The 16115-nt window shown below is 35.9% G+C and overlaps 1 protein-coding gene across 1 annotated transcript in view; it reads left to right on the forward strand.

Moving 5' to 3' along the window:
• The first annotated feature begins 513 nt into the window (after nt 1-513).
• Nucleotides 514-16115, forward strand: part of LOC132142490 (NALCN channel auxiliary factor 1-like) — a 134530-nt gene continuing 118928 nt past the window's right edge. The window contains exon 1 of the mRNA XM_059552395.1: nt 514-1807. Within this exon, the coding sequence (XP_059408378.1) occupies nt 1121-1807 (687 nt within the window). The 5' untranslated portion in view covers nt 514-1120. The remainder of the gene's footprint in view (nt 1808-16115) is intronic.

Consider the following 16115-nt stretch of genomic DNA (forward strand, 5'->3'; position numbering starts at 1 on the left):
ATTATTGCCCATATTCTATTAGACGTTATTATTATTATTATTATTATTATTATTTATGCTCCATTATGTTATGCATTGCAAGAATGGATCCACCTATAATAATTAAAACATCTAAATTAAATGGTTTTAAGTCAAAATATATATATATATATTTTGGTGAATCAACCTTAATGTCTATTTATACCAAAACTACTATGTTAAATAATGTATATGTTAACCTAAAATGTACTTATTGTAGTAACATCTAGTTTAATTTTCGTCAAAATATCAATACGATTGAACATGATTGAATTTACCTGACTACTATATTTATGCCAATGAAAGTCATTTTTATAAGGTAACATTTTGACATCCTTACTTTATGGAGTGCATTAATAGGGTATCTGACATCTAATGTTGGTTTCAAGCAATAGTTAATAGTTTCACAGTGTGCAAGCTCTTGTGCAGCTGTTCAACCTGTTGATGTATTCTAGATTCTAACGTGATGATTATGAGGGCTTATTTTCCTGAACACCAACCATGTTACCGCTTGCTACGGTGCATCAGTTCATCCTTTAGCAGTTTGCAAATCGGCCGGGTGGCTATGATGTATCAATCACATTGAATGAGCTGACGTAAATGACCCTGCTCTCTTTCAAGAACTCTTTCAAAACGAACATGGCGGCAACGTAACGTTTGGCCAAAATGACTGTGGGTCATTTCGCGAGAAAAGATCCCACCTTGTCGGACCGAGGAGGCGAGATTCGGCGTGTTGAAACGAGGATTCCTTGCGCTTTTCACCACAAAGCCAGGAATCAGAGCGTGCGGACAGACACGGGCTTTTCCGCGTTGTAGCGGCTCTGCGCAAAAGGGGAGAGCGGAACCCATGACAGACGAGCAGGAAGAGACATGTTGCTACAGATAGTTGGGTTTTTCTCCGGAGAAGCACGGGGAGAGGGGATTCGACTATGAAAGCAGTAATCCCCCTGAACACAGCACTGATCGGGAATTGCAGTTAATCGTGGAGGTGAGCCACGACCGCTCGTCAGCCATCGTTTAGTGGGCAAAACTCAACGTCAATGACTATTGTGGCAGAAAATCCCCCACGGCGGAGTCAGTCAGAGCTGCGCTTTCCCAAAATATGACCAGCGGTGCTTGGAAGTGTCGGCAGCGAGATGACGGCTTAAAAATTTGGTGTGCTCCCCGCGAGAACGAGAAGCCATTCACCGACTCCGAGAGGGCCCAGCGATGGCGATTGTCCTTAGCGTCCCTCTTATTCCTAACCGTTCTGCTTTCTGATAATCTGTGGTTCTGCGTCGAGGCCAAACTGACAAGGACCCGAGACAAGTTAGCTTCAGTGGACATGAGCGCAAATCACAGACCCGACCTCCCTTCAACACACAGCAGCCTCAGAAGAAATGAAGATGCTATTTTTGTAGTCAATTCTACCAAACCTTTGTGGCAACTAGAAACTTGCCAACCGGATGGTTTGTCTGAAAACTGCTTCACTTTTGTCGACGCTGACCACTTGTGCAGGGGCCTTTCGGAAACGGAGGGGACGCGGTGGATCAACATAAGCGATTTGTACCTTTCCTTTTGTAATTCGTACTCTCTTATGGATTTACTTTATGGAACATTAAGCCCAGACAATTTGAACTGCAGTCTTGACGTGATCGTGGACGGCGAGCAAAACAGGTGCAGTCTGTGCGTTCAGGCGTACCAGCGTTATGACCTGCACGCGCAGGAGAAATATGAGGACTTTGAGATGATGGCAGACAAATACGAGACAGATGTGTACTCCATAAGGACGTGCATGGAAGAATGCAAGGTAGGGCTTTATGATCTGGATCTCTCGTTTTCATTGAATAGAGTTGGCTCTTCTCAGTCGTCATGGTAACTGGTGACAGTAACGCAATGATGTTTTAGTGGGGGAAAAGTGCATTTCATATTGTATTCTGTTTTTTTTCCCCTCCCATTTTGCATCTGTTGGTGGTGCCAACTTTGCAGTCATGTCGTTTCTAAGACAGTCTGAGGGTGAAACATCAGACAGGCTTTTAAACTTTTCCTTTCTTCGTTTCTCAGTCTATTCTTGGCTGGGGAGCGCGATCAACGCAAAAGCCATTCTGGTCTAATCTTACGGAGGAAATTAAATGTTGCTGGTGATTCATACTGTGTCAATGCACAAAACGCCGCACAGCCAATCTTTTCAACGTATGTGCGTCATTCTGTAGCGCGCAGGTGCGTCTCTCTGAACTGAATATAGAGCTGCTCCGCCAGGTGTTCATTCACGTCCACCACACTGAGTACATTTCAATAACGCTAATAGGGCAGCGGTGCTTTCTCAGCTAATCTCTCACAAGAGTATTTTCCCTCGTTCACTGGTCTTTGTTTGCACAGCACTCTGCGCACGCTGCAACAGGGTGCCCTCTTAACCGCCATAAACTTGACATTAAGGTTAATTTTCGAGCTCCCAATGTAATCTTAAATGGATTGCTCCTGGGCGACGAAAACAAATAAATAAATGGCACACTGCGTATAGTTGCTGTGTGCTGATAAGGAAGCGATCTTGCCGTGTTCTTTACGTGTGGCTCTGCGTAATTAATGGTCAAACATTTACCGAGAGCTTGTAAGTTGTCGTTTAAATGGCAGAGATAAGCTGGTGAATAAGTGGGTGGCGTGTTTTGCTTATTCACTTGTTTACTTGGCAAAGGATTGCTTCCCACGGAGTCAGTGCTCGCTGTCCGTGGTGCTGACACACGCTCAATTCTAAAACGAATGGGCAGGCCTTTTGATGTAAGGGCCATCTTTAATTATTAGATGAGCAATTTGTATTTTACTACATAATCATTGCCAGTAATGATGACATTGGACGTTTGTATGTGTGATGCATCTCCACTTCTAAAAAAAATCCACCTCTGCCTCTCTAAAGTACAAGAAAAAACTGTTAATCCAAAATAATTGCAATAATGTAGTCAGTATCAGAACTATTTCATAGAGCTGACAGAGAGGCTGTTTGCTTATTTCAACCTGTTGATGAGTTACATTTCTTTTCAGGACTATTCCAAAGAAAACAACACTTGTGTGTTGTTTTCTTTGCCTTCGCCACATCTCAGCAAAGTGACATCCACAGAATTGCTATTCAGAATCCTCCTATATGAATAATCTATCTACAACAGTCTCTACAGAATGGTAGCAAAGTATAGTTTGAGGATAGAAAGTCTGGCCAGTAACCACAAATTAGTCTTTTGTGTTATTGTGGATGATAAGTCTACAGTTTTGCATCATTGTTCTTCTGTGCAGCAAAACATAAGTGCTCATCATTGCTGTCACAATATAGCTGAAGAATTTATATTGAATGCTTTTTAAACAAATCTATGGCTTTCAAATGGACAGAATGCATGTGGTAGAATATTTGGACTGTTCTGTTTCTCAGACAACAGACATTTTCAATCGTCAAAACATAACTTTCGAACTATGTTACCGTAGCCTGATAAACTACCAGTGAGTGGGAATGAAAGCTGTAATGCGGAGGGAGGTGGCAGGAGTCAGTCAGAGCCTCTGGCAAGCAGCTGCAAGGGATAGCCAGTCCCAGCTGTGACTAAGCAGAGAGATAGAGACAGAAAGAAAGACATGAAGACGCCTTCCTTGTACTGCATCAAAGTGTGGAAGACTCTGTTACTTTTGTCTGTGTGAATGTGTTCGCATTGTGTGTAAATGTATCAAAGGTTAAATTCACTTTCTATGAATAAAATAGACATTATAAATAGGTAACAAACAAATGAACGATGGGAGGGGTAGTGATTAGAGAAATAAATTAAGAAGGTTTTATTCAATAGTGTGCTATTCTTAGCTACTGTATTGAGCTCTGCACTGTTGCACTTGTGTTACAGCTAGACAGTTCTGTGACAAAGCAATCACATCACTGATAACATGGACCACATTTAGTGTCTCAGAGACCAAAAGTGGACAGTACTTTTCTTCAAAGGTAGAATGCTTTTGATGTTCTTTTTTTAGTATGTTCTCTTATGTGAAGTACTTAATTAATCAATAATGCTACAGAATAACTTAAAATATAATAAAATCTACTGTTTCTTGCTGTAGCGAGTTGAAAATATGCTGGACTCATCACTCAAGTGGATGAGTGTATGGAATAGCTCTTTCAGATTTCCTCTGATTGACTCATATGGGCAATATAGAAAACTGTGGTATGGAATTGATCTATTGGGATGAAGCCCTGTTTACCCTCTTGTCATTACAATTACATTACATAATGTTGACAGAATCAAATGATGACAAAGTTTGTATTTTTATGGTGAACTGCTCGTTTAACAGGGTGCTTTGCTAATTTTACTCAACCAGCTGTAAGTGGATCCAGGATGTGCTTGTCACCAAGCTTGGAGAATCTGAAATGCAAATTATACAAAACAGAAGCCTCTACATTATTAATGCTATGACTGCTCATTGTGTTATTTAAACAGGGCCTTTATTAGTGTTAACCAACAGAAGATGACTGTCAGAAGGCTATTTTCTTTATCCAAAACCCTGGCATGAAACACACATGAGTTACAGAGGTCAGACATTGGGTATTACTAAACTTCTCTGTGTATGATCACATTTGCCTATAAGAGAAAATGGAAGTTAGGCATATATCTTTTTGTAATTTATTAAAAAAAAATTTTTTTTAATTTACAACAGAGGTTCATTATGCATGCCAAATTATTTGTACCGTGTGAGAAGGTGAGGATGGATTTCCCTCTTTGGAAAATACATAATTTGTTTACTGTTACAGATAAGATAACTTTATGTCCTATTGTATGGTCATACAAAATATGTCATATGTCCTTTATATCCTTTTTTTATATATATATTTTATAATCTTTTTCTATTCTATTCTATTTTCTTTTCATTTATTATACAATTATTAAAAAAACACCTCTAACACTAGCTTACTCTATTATTTTTCTATTCTATCGGTTTTCTTTTTATTTATTATATTATTTAAAAGCCCTTGCTACGTGTACTGCGTTTAAGCTAACTGAGACTTGTTATAGCACTTATATATCATTGCTCTTTTGTTGGTTTTGATTGCTTCCATTGTCCTCATTGTCACAAATTGGAATATATTACACTAGACCATACAGCATTTTAGATAATAAACAACTGATGCATTAATGCAAAAGACAGATACAAAATCCACCACATCACTGTATCAAATCTGGTCTTATTGTAATGCATATATATATATATATATATATATATATATATATATATATATTTTTTTTTTTTTTTTTTTTTTTTTTTTTGAGAATAATGGTTTGCAATGAGGTTAAAAACGTTTGTTCAAACCCCCATACCCACATGTAATAATAATTATTTATATTATTAAACAGATTCTTGTTTTTATGAACATAATTTATGAGAGTAGAAGTGAGTCATAAATAGAAATAGAAATGTAGCTAGATCTTCTTGCACATTCGAGAAAGAAAGAAAAAAGGGAGAGGGATTGTGATTGTGTTTTCAACCTTTGTACTAACCACAAAAATAGCCAGAAAACAGGATTCTGCAACTTCCCATTGATTTCAAGCTTTGCATAATCTGACTCTTTTTTAATCATCCTAATGGGTGGCATTTAGCTTCTCATCCTTCATTCTAAAGAGAAACCTCAACATGGTGTTTGCAGATGGTTGGGCAACCTTTTTCTCATGGTCAAGTGTTAATGCATAAACAGTTGTAAAGTGAGATGTTGATGTTAATATGTTTTATATTAATTCAATTTCCATCATGATTTTATTATTATTATTATTATTATTATTAATCAGCAGTCACACAGTATTTGAACTCTTTGCATATCTAGTGAACTGCATTCACAGAGATGCCATCCAGATGAACTCAAAGGCTGGAGCTCAGATCCCCTGCTACTTCTAGGTTCAGGTCTCCATGGTAGCATTATAATGCTGAGTGTGTTTGCTTATTCATAAAAGCCTGCCGTTGGCTGCTGCAGAAGGCTTTCAGTGAGGGACACAACTGCAACCAAGGTCAGTGTCCCAGATCCTCCATTACTTTACTACCACTGCAATAGGTGGTCAGTAATAATGTGCCAGAGCAACACACACACGCATTTATATATTTCCTCCAATGGAGACATTGTTTTTGTTTTTATTATTCATTGTATAATATTTCATTTGTATCATTCATTGTCACACCTCTGAATGGGTCAGAATGCCTTTGAAGATAGGTTGCCAAGGAGATTGTACAGCAGCTTAATGAGTGTCAGCATGAGTTTGACGTCAGTCAACAATAAGAGTCTTGGAGACTTCATACAGATTCACCATCTTTAATTCCCAAGGAAAGACTGTAAAGTACCTCAGATAACCCAAACCTCCAACTGTCCAGCCCAGGCTGTGATTCCTCTGTATTGACAAGTACAGTGCTTTAGAGGAATAGAAAAAATCTAGATTAAACATTCTTTCATAATTTACTCACTCTCATTTCATTCTGTATGACTTTCCTTCTTCTGCAGAACACAAGTCTAGATTTCAAAGAATGTTTAAACTGTTTTTGTCGATATAATTAAAGTCAGTGGTTTCTAAAACAACACTGGCTGCTTTAACCCTATACTCTATCATATTTGATATATGAATTTCTAAGGCCTTTAAATGATAAACATGATCAAAACTTTGCTGAAAAACCTATTGAACACAATTTATTACATGTCTTCTTTTGTTAGATTGATAGTTCATAATTCTAAGCAAGTAAAAGACCTATTAGTATACTTGTACAAACATTTGGCTTAAAGTTGTGGTTTATGTGTGTTTTCTGTGAAATCTTAACTGATGTTTGTAAAGTAAACATAAGAATAACTTTGATGTTGTTAGTAATATTTCAAGATAAACACTTACTGGACTGAAACGACTTGGGTGCACTTGATTATCATACATATTTTTTTAGATATCAGGCTTTGAGGAATATTTATTTGTTTACCTCTCATATTGTATTTATATGCACAAGATAACTTCTCATGAAAAAGTTTCATAGTGCATGCGTACATCCATGATTTTAACCATGTTCTAAAGTTAATAATTTTAGCATTATTCTAACTGAGTGGATGAGTGCCCAAGGTTAGTAATTTGCATAAACCATGCCCAAACTATCTCCATATAAGGGCTTTGCACACAACCTTTCCTTGGCTAGTTTTTCATCATTCTCAGCAAACATATGCTGCTCTTTAACAATGCACTCATGCCTGAAAGACACACTGCAAGATCCTCAAGCTATGCCAAGTGTGTCATTCTCAAACCAGTTCAAATACAATAAAAACTCTTGCTATACAGAACCATATTACATTAGCCAAGCTATACATACACGTATACCTGTGTTGTTATTTAGTGAAACCTCACAGCTATAATATATAATATAAATTTAATCTTAACAATTTGTAATAGTGTATATATTTATTATAGTTTTAAGATAAAATATAATTTTCTTCTGAACATGATTTTATGACCACTCAGAATAACTGCTTATCTTTGTGGTTTCAATTGTTCCTTATCCTGATGATGAGTAAATGATGCCTTAATTCTAATCTAATTCTAATCTTTTACAGTAAATATGGATGGTAAATGAATGAGGATGTATCCAATGCTATGCTAAAATTAAATCTCTACTTGCAGGAAGTGACATGGAAGGGGCAGGATGAGCTATTCATAAAGCACTACTGACTTTGACAGGAATTGCTGAAAAGTAGTCTCAAAAAGACTAAAAGTACAGCTAAAATAAAGTAATGTTTTTCATCAAAATGCAAGTTTCACATTTACACCTTATATCTATCTTGTCTGTAAGGGTTCCATTGTAAGTACATTACTATAAATGCATTTTCTTTCCCTTTCAAGTTAACTGTAGATTCTCTCAATTGTGAAGCAGAGAACCTAAGTTTTACTTCCTAAAATTAAATCATATTATCCTTAACTCTTAAAAGTTTCACAAATGATTCCTTGTAAACCAACAGTTATGTAGATTAAGGTTGACTATTGATTAACTACTTGTTTAGCACAAGGTCAACAGATTGCCAGACTGCTTGACAGCGTCTTTATAATGGATGTCTGTCAGTGAGGAGATCAATGGAGGCAGGAGCGTGAAGCATGTTCTCTACACCCAGGAGGCGACATATATATGCCGTTTCATTCAAAGCATGTCTGCACTAAATAAAATGCTTTCTAGGGAGTCAAGAGAGTGAAATACTGTTGACAAATCTTAACACTTTGACTACTGCTTCATTCAGCTAAAACAAGCAACTGTTCCATTAACGAATAACTGTTCCTACCCTAAAAACTGATTTATAAGTGCTAGCTCAGATCCAGGCCCCCATCATGCAAATTTCTGGTCACACCTTTAGTTCTGTGGTTCCTATCTAGCTGTTTGTATCTCTCCTTTAATGCATGTACTCTTCTATCCATGAATCCATGTAAACTTACAACAGAAGACACTAATCTTGTTATTTTAAATTTGATTATTTATAATTATTAATTATTATTAGTCACCTTTATTTATATAGCACTTTTAACAATACAGATTGTGTCAAAGCAACTTTACAGTATTAAATAGGAAAATAGTGTGTCAATCATGCAAATTACAATAGTAAAACTGTTCTGTTCTGGAACAGTGTTGTAAATACAACTTAACCACTGATTTCAAGTTGTGTCCTCTTTTGGACAAACAAAGTAGTTTCACTTTCACAATGAAACAGTGTCTCCACGGCATGGCGGTGGCGGCAGCAACATTACAACAGTGAGAATCAAAGTTGCACCTTTTTTTAGCGTGAACATTTGGGCGGTGTTATGCAAAGTGGCGTAAACATGTGGGGGTATGTTTAAACGAGGCATTTTAGGAGGACGTGGACGAGTCTTAACTTTTATAAAGAATATCTCTTTGGGTTTGAGACTTTAGGGTTCTTATCTATGCCTGAACAGCTGTTAACACTCCAAAGAGAAAGGAAAACTTGAAATCGGATCATTTGACCCCTTTAAATGCAAAAAGTAAGAGTGTTACAATTGCCCCTTTGGTGGGGATGATTGTAACACAGAAAAATAAGTCATATGAAACCACTGCATCTCAAATAAAAGCATACCTCAAAGTAATCACTTTACTGCTGTAGTATCTAATAATGTTACTTAAGATTTTTTTTTTTTGTATATGGTTTAAATTATTTTAAACCATATACAAGTCATCATATGTATTCAAAAAGCAAAAGTCTATTTCAAATTTTTGCAGAAGACTAGGAAACTATTCTATAACTAGATTTTAATTGTTAAAATATATTTTAATCAAATACATGAATCAGCTGATGGGTCAAGAACAGTTTTTAACCAAACTAATGAAATGGTAAAGGATAGACATATTAACAGAATATCTCAATGAGATAATGTGAAGATATTCATAAAAAAAATACAAATAAAGATTTAAAAGCAACACATTGTTTTATGTGTAACACTAATCATTTTTTAAATGTAGTTTTACATTTAAATATGATCATTTTCAATGTTCTGTATGCATGGAATGCCCGGATTACCTGCTACATTTGCTGAAATTTAATGTACAGTATGCATCTGAAGACACTGCCTGAGATACTGTTTCCCAGAACACAACGCTCTCCATGTAATGTTTCTTCTTCAAATGCGTGAGTGAACTGGAGGCTGGGAATAGTAATTATAAAACACTTTTATACATACATACATGTTACTGTTTACTACAAACTTTCACTGTTTATCTAAAAACAATATCGCAAGTAGGACATAAATTGTAATTTAATCTCTACACCACGTTTCCGATCAAGTCAAATTACGTCACCTTTATCTCTATAGTGCTTTATACATTAACTCCACCCACCAATGCCAGGCTGCAATAAACAGCACTGCAAAAGATGCCCATTTATCTCTAATATCAGTAGGGCAGTGGGTTAAAGATGTGTAATGAATGATTTTAAAACCAGTGACCCGAGTTCGAGGCTGTCCTTTACCAGCTTGTTCTACTCCTTTTCCCACCACATATCGGGTCAGAAAGGCATTTTTTTTTCAATAAAAATAAAGGAAATATTTGAAAATTTTAAATAAAACGTCTCATTTACCGTATAATACAGTGTTATTAGGTGGTTAGCAGTATAGGTATAGGGAGGTTCTTGTCCAAATAAAGTTACATTCATTTAATAAAATTTTTAAGTATGATAATTTAAACACTGTGTTATTCCATACTGTTTTATATTGTACTACAGTACTGAAATATAAATATCTACCACCTAACTACTATTTACACAAATTTTATTAGTTCTGCTCAGAAGTCCATTAATTATGAAATGAGTTCAGTTGGGCAATGTAGCATTGTTTACTAGTATAAATCCTTAATTAACAAGCCTTTGTAAAAACAATAGTTAGTACATTTATTTGTGAGGTAACAATCTCAGGAGTTGTGCTGTGGACGTCCATGACATGCGGAGTCTCACAAGGGTCAATTCTTGCACCGCTCTTGTTTAGCCTGTATATGCTCCCACTAAGTCAAATAATGAGAAATAACCAAATTGCCTATCACAGCTATGCTGATGATACCCAGATTTACCTTATCTCCAAATGACTACAGCCCCATTGACTCCCTCTGCCAATGCATTGATGAAATTAATAGTTGGATGTGCCATAACTTTCTTCAGTTAAACAAGAAAAAAACTGAAGTCATTGCATTTGGAAACAAAGATGAAGTTTTCAAGGTGAATGCATACCTTGATTCTAGGGCTCAAACTAAACATCAAGTCAGGAACCTTGGTGTGATTCTGGAGACAGACCTTAGTTTCAGTAGTCATTTCAAAGCAGTAACTAAATCAGCATACTATCATTTTAAAAAACATTGCAAGAATTAGATGTTTTGTTTCCAGCCAAGACTTTTGCATTTATCACCAGCAGGGTGGACTATTGTAATGGGCTCCTCACCGGCCTTCCCAAAAAGACCATTAGACAGCTGCACCTCATCCAGAACACTGCTGCTGCCAGGATTCTGACTAGAACCAGAAAATCTGAGCATATCACACCAGTCCTCAGGTCCTTACACTGGCTTCCAGTTACATTTAGGATTGATTTTACAGTACTTTTAGTCGTATATAAGTCACTAAATGACCTAGGACCGAAATATATTGCAGATATGCTCACTGAATATAAACCTAACAGACCACTCAGATCACAAGGATCGAGTCAGTTAGAAATACCAAGGGTTCATACAAAACAAGGGGAGTCCTCCTTTAGTTACTAATCAGCTTCCAGAAGAGATCAGATGTGCTAAAACACTAGGCACATTTAAATCTAGACTTAAAACTCATCTGTTTAGCTGTGCATTTATTGAATGAGCACTGTGCAATGTCCGAACTGATTGCACTATATTTTCACTGTTTTTTTAATTTTTATTTTTTTTATGTAAAATCATTTTCTAACTGTTATAAATTCAATTTAAATAAGTAAATTTTTAATAATTTTAAAAGATTAAAAATTGCTTGTTTTATTCTTGTTATTATTTTTCTTCATTATTATTTTACTTTCTTTTATGTATAAAGAACTTTGAGTTACCATTGTGTACGAAATGTGCTATATAAATAAACTTGCCTTGCCTTGCTGAATTAATGTTTGTCATGTGATAACACTTTAGCTTAAACATTTGTCGCTTATTGTATACTGTTTCACACACTATTCTAAAATTGTAGGCAGTATACACTGTGTACTGGGCAGTAGGCAGTATGCAGTAAACAAGTATGCCATTTCGAACACAGTCAGTGTCTTTATGAATGGGTAATTGAATCATTGACTCATTGGAGATGGGCAACGGCTCAGCTGTGACTGTTTGAAACTATTTTCATTGAAGAAATAGAACAAAATCAGTCAATATTATTAAAGTCATACAATGTAGGTCACTTAATATTAAGGTATTGTTTATTGAATTGTTGTATTAATTTAATATCACATTTGCAAACTCCCTTAATAATCTTTAAAATCTGTCAATCCAATTCATCACAATTTCAAATTCCATTTATAATCTCTACACTGCACAACAAATCTCTTATTTACACCCTCAGCACTTTGTTATAACAAGAGGATTTGTGAGCTTGCATAACTCAGCAATGAACAAAACGCCATTATTTTGAGCAGTGAGTGGATTCAAGGAATCAACATATGTCTGCGATACATTACTCAACGCTGCAAAAACAAGGAAGTAGAAATCTTTGAAGCCCCCCTGAAAGCAAACACAAATATGCAGATCGGTACTTAAAACTAAAACAATGCTATAAACATTTAACTAAAAAAAAAAAAAAAAAAATTATACCAATAACAATACCAATAACAAAAATAATAAACAAAAAAAAAAAATCATCATTTACTCACCCTCAAGTTCTTCTGCTGAACTCAAAATAATACATTTTTAAGAATTTATGTAACCAAACAGTTGCTGGTCCTCACTGACTTCCATAGTATTATTTATTTATTTATATTTATTTATTCATATGATCCAGCAACTGCAAATGTGCAGAAGAAATGAATTTATAGTTTACAACTATGGGAGAGCAAATTATGTTTGGTTCTATTCCACACACAAAGCAACCGTTTGACCTCGGAATAATTTTAATTTTAATTTTTAATAATTGTGACTGTACTTGTATTTGCCTGTAATGTTCTGTTTTAAATTATTTTATATTGAAAAAATATATAAAAAATTATTGTGGCTATTCAAATAAAAAATGCCCCAACATATTTGTCATAATGCCAAAAAAATACTCCAATTTCATGGTAATAAAATTCCCATGCTCTTTGTGTCTGTGTATTGAAGCCAAAAGTTTCCCGTTTAAATAATTGAGTTTCTACTTTGTTGAAATAGTGATGCCTAGGGTTACCTTTAGGTTCTGAATAGGAACAAGCAAGACTTTTTTTCAGTTTCTGTTGTCTTCTAAATGAGACAGGTTGAAACGTGGCATGTACAAGTAGTGAGACATTGAGATCTTTGGAACTGCTGTACATACAGTTCATTAGTGATTTTCCCTACTGCCACCCATAAAATTTTGCATGTAGCCAGTGAAAGGGTGACACATACTAGGATGCTTTGGAAGTGTGCCATTTATTTAGCTAAAGATGTGCATTTAGATAATGTTAGAAAGCCATCAACAAGTCAGTGATTCACAACCCTCTACGGACACCTTGGCAATTGAATCGCCATTGGCTAGTAAATATTTAGTAAATTAGTATTAATATTAGTAAATATATATATGTTTACTCGCCAGACTGATATATATATAATATTTGTAAAATGGCACAGTTTTTTTAAATACACTTTAACATCAGTACACTTTTAACATCAGTCAGTCAAGCTTTATAATAATCAAGTATTATTTAATATAACTTAAGTAATTAGAAGTAAATTTGATAACCATGTTTGAATGCATATTAGTCATTTTAACTGAACATTTTAACTTAAGAGGTGGTTGTTTTTTCTGTCATTCAATGTTTCTGACAAAAAAATTGAAAAAACGAACAAAAATACTGATAGGATAATAATGATATGAATTCTAATAATAAGAACTATAAAACACACTAAGGATTGCTTAGGATTAATGAGCTGCTGGATTCATGAATATTAATCAGGTTTTGTGCGTTTGCTTGAAATGATTTGCTGAAATCAAAACAAATCGAACTGAATCGTTTTAAACAGTTCTCGTCTCCAATAAGCATTAATCCACAAATGACTTAAGCTGTTAACTTTTTTAATGTGGCTGACACTTCCTCTGAGTTAAAATAAACCAATATCCCAGAGTAGTTCATTTACTCAAACAGTACACTGACTGAACTGCTGTGAAGAGAGAACTGAAGATTCTGCAGGGAGTGTCAGCCACATTAAAAAAGTTAACAGCTTAAGTCATTTGTGGATTAATGCTTATTGGAGGCGCGAACAGTTTTAAACGATTCAGTTCGATTTGGTGAACTGGTTCAAGAAGATCCGGTTACATCGAATGATTCGTTCGCGAACTGGATATCACAAACTGCTTTGTTTTGAACTCTCTCTCACAACAGACACGGAAGAGAAGACAGTGCTGAATAAAGTCGTAGTTTTTGCTATTTTTGGACCAAAATGTATTTTCGATGATTCAAAAAATTCTAACTGACCCTATGATGTCCCATGGACTACTTTGATGATGTTTTTCTTACCTTTCTGGACATGGACAGTATACCGTGCACACAGTTTCAATGGAGGGACTGAGAGCTCTCATGAGGGTGAGTTATTAATGACATAATTTATATTTCTGGGTGAACTAAGCCTTTAAGACAGGAGTCTTACCAATAAATAAGGATTAGAATAAGGATTAGGGTGAGGGATTAAAAAATACAGTTTGTCCAGTTTAAAAAATTATAACTCCTATGGAAAGTTCCCATAATTAAATGAATACCAGTGTGTGTGTGTGTGTGTGTGCTCTTGTTTTTGTGACATATCAGGACACAACTCTGTATAATGACATGGGTATGACATAGGTATTACAAGGAGAGGGGGACTTATGAGGACATAACCCATGTCCCCATTTTTCGAAATGCTGATAAATCATAATGAGAATGAATGAGTTTTTATTTATTTATTTAATCTTTTTTGAGAAAGTAAAAATGCACAAATGGTAAATGGTAAATGGACTACATTTATATAGCGCTTTCAACAGACCCCATGGTCATCCAAAGCGCTTTACAAATTGCCTCACATTCACCCATCCACTCACATTCACACACCGACGGCGATGTCAGCCATGCAAGGCGCCATCCAGCTCATCGGAAGCAGCTGGGGTTAGATGTCTTGCTCAAGGATACCTCGACACTTGGTCAAGTGGAGCCAGGGATTGAACTACCAACCTTCCGGTTTGTAGACAACATACATAAACCCCTGAGCCACTGCCGCCCCACAAAGATTACTGTTAGGGTTAGGTTTAGGGGTAGGGTTGGTTCTACAGTATAAAAACCATTACGCCTATGGGATGTCCCCACTTTTCACAAAAACAAACGTGTGTGTTTTTAATTAGCCCCAGAGAAGTCTTGCTCATGAAAAACCTACACTAGTAATTCAAAAGTAGCAGCCATTGACACCTTGCCCCTCTATAACAGTCCAGCTCTGCAGTTCCACATGAGTGGAGTTTATAATACCACCATCAGTGCCTGGCACCCCCTCAGTGGAGCATATGCCACAGCAAAACACCCCCCTCTGGGTCGATGGGAAACACTGGCATATGGGTATATTTTGGTTCTTAGCCCGTTCCTCCCTACTGTGTATTATTGGTTGCTTAAACCTGGCATGGTCGATCATCTAATCCATGACTGACTGCTTCCCAGAGCATTCAATAAATACAGCCACCAGCTAGCCTGAGGGCATCAATGCTATTCTCTGTTGTGGTCAAATTAAATGTGAGCTCTGCCTTGTGATCTTACAAGTCGAATCATCATCATCCATTCTTGACACATTGCAAAATCTAAATGACCTTTTTTTTCTTTTCTTTTTTTCTTTTTTTTTTACCGTGAAATAAAAACCACATAGAGAAAAGAGCAGAGCACAGCACAATGTCTAAGTGAATTATTTATTTATTTATTATTTATTTATTTAGTTGACCAAAGTTATTAGCTTATCCTTCAGAAAGGATTGGAGAACTTCTGGAAGAGTTCACATTCTCAGCTTTTCTTTTTCTTTTTCTCTTATACTGTGCATTAGTATTAATAACACTTTTTTTATGTCTACTGCCACAAAGTGTGAAGGAAAAAGACACCACCTTTATCAGTCCTTTTGAAGATGAGTCTCCTCCCATACAGAAGCTGTGAGAAGCTGCTTTTTAAATGATTTGAGGTAATGTTTGTGGTTTAGGTGAAATTGAATCAGGTGAATGAATGATGATGTGATGCAGATTAAATGCGGTACGAGAATTGATGTTTGCACATCGCACACAGGCTCTCTTAGCCTGTTGGTGCTGTAGTGGTCTGTAATTTATGTTATCTTACCAGTATCTCAGAAAATGGGGGATATTGTTGGTGTCATAATGCTGCCAGATTTGTTTTTAACTGAGGAAGCGACAGGCTGAGAAAAATAATTGCACATTT

The sequence above is a fragment of the Carassius carassius genome, chromosome 6, assembly GCF_963082965.1.
Source record: "Carassius carassius chromosome 6, fCarCar2.1, whole genome shotgun sequence".
In the NCBI taxonomy this organism is placed as follows: Eukaryota; Metazoa; Chordata; class Actinopteri; order Cypriniformes; family Cyprinidae; genus Carassius; species Carassius carassius.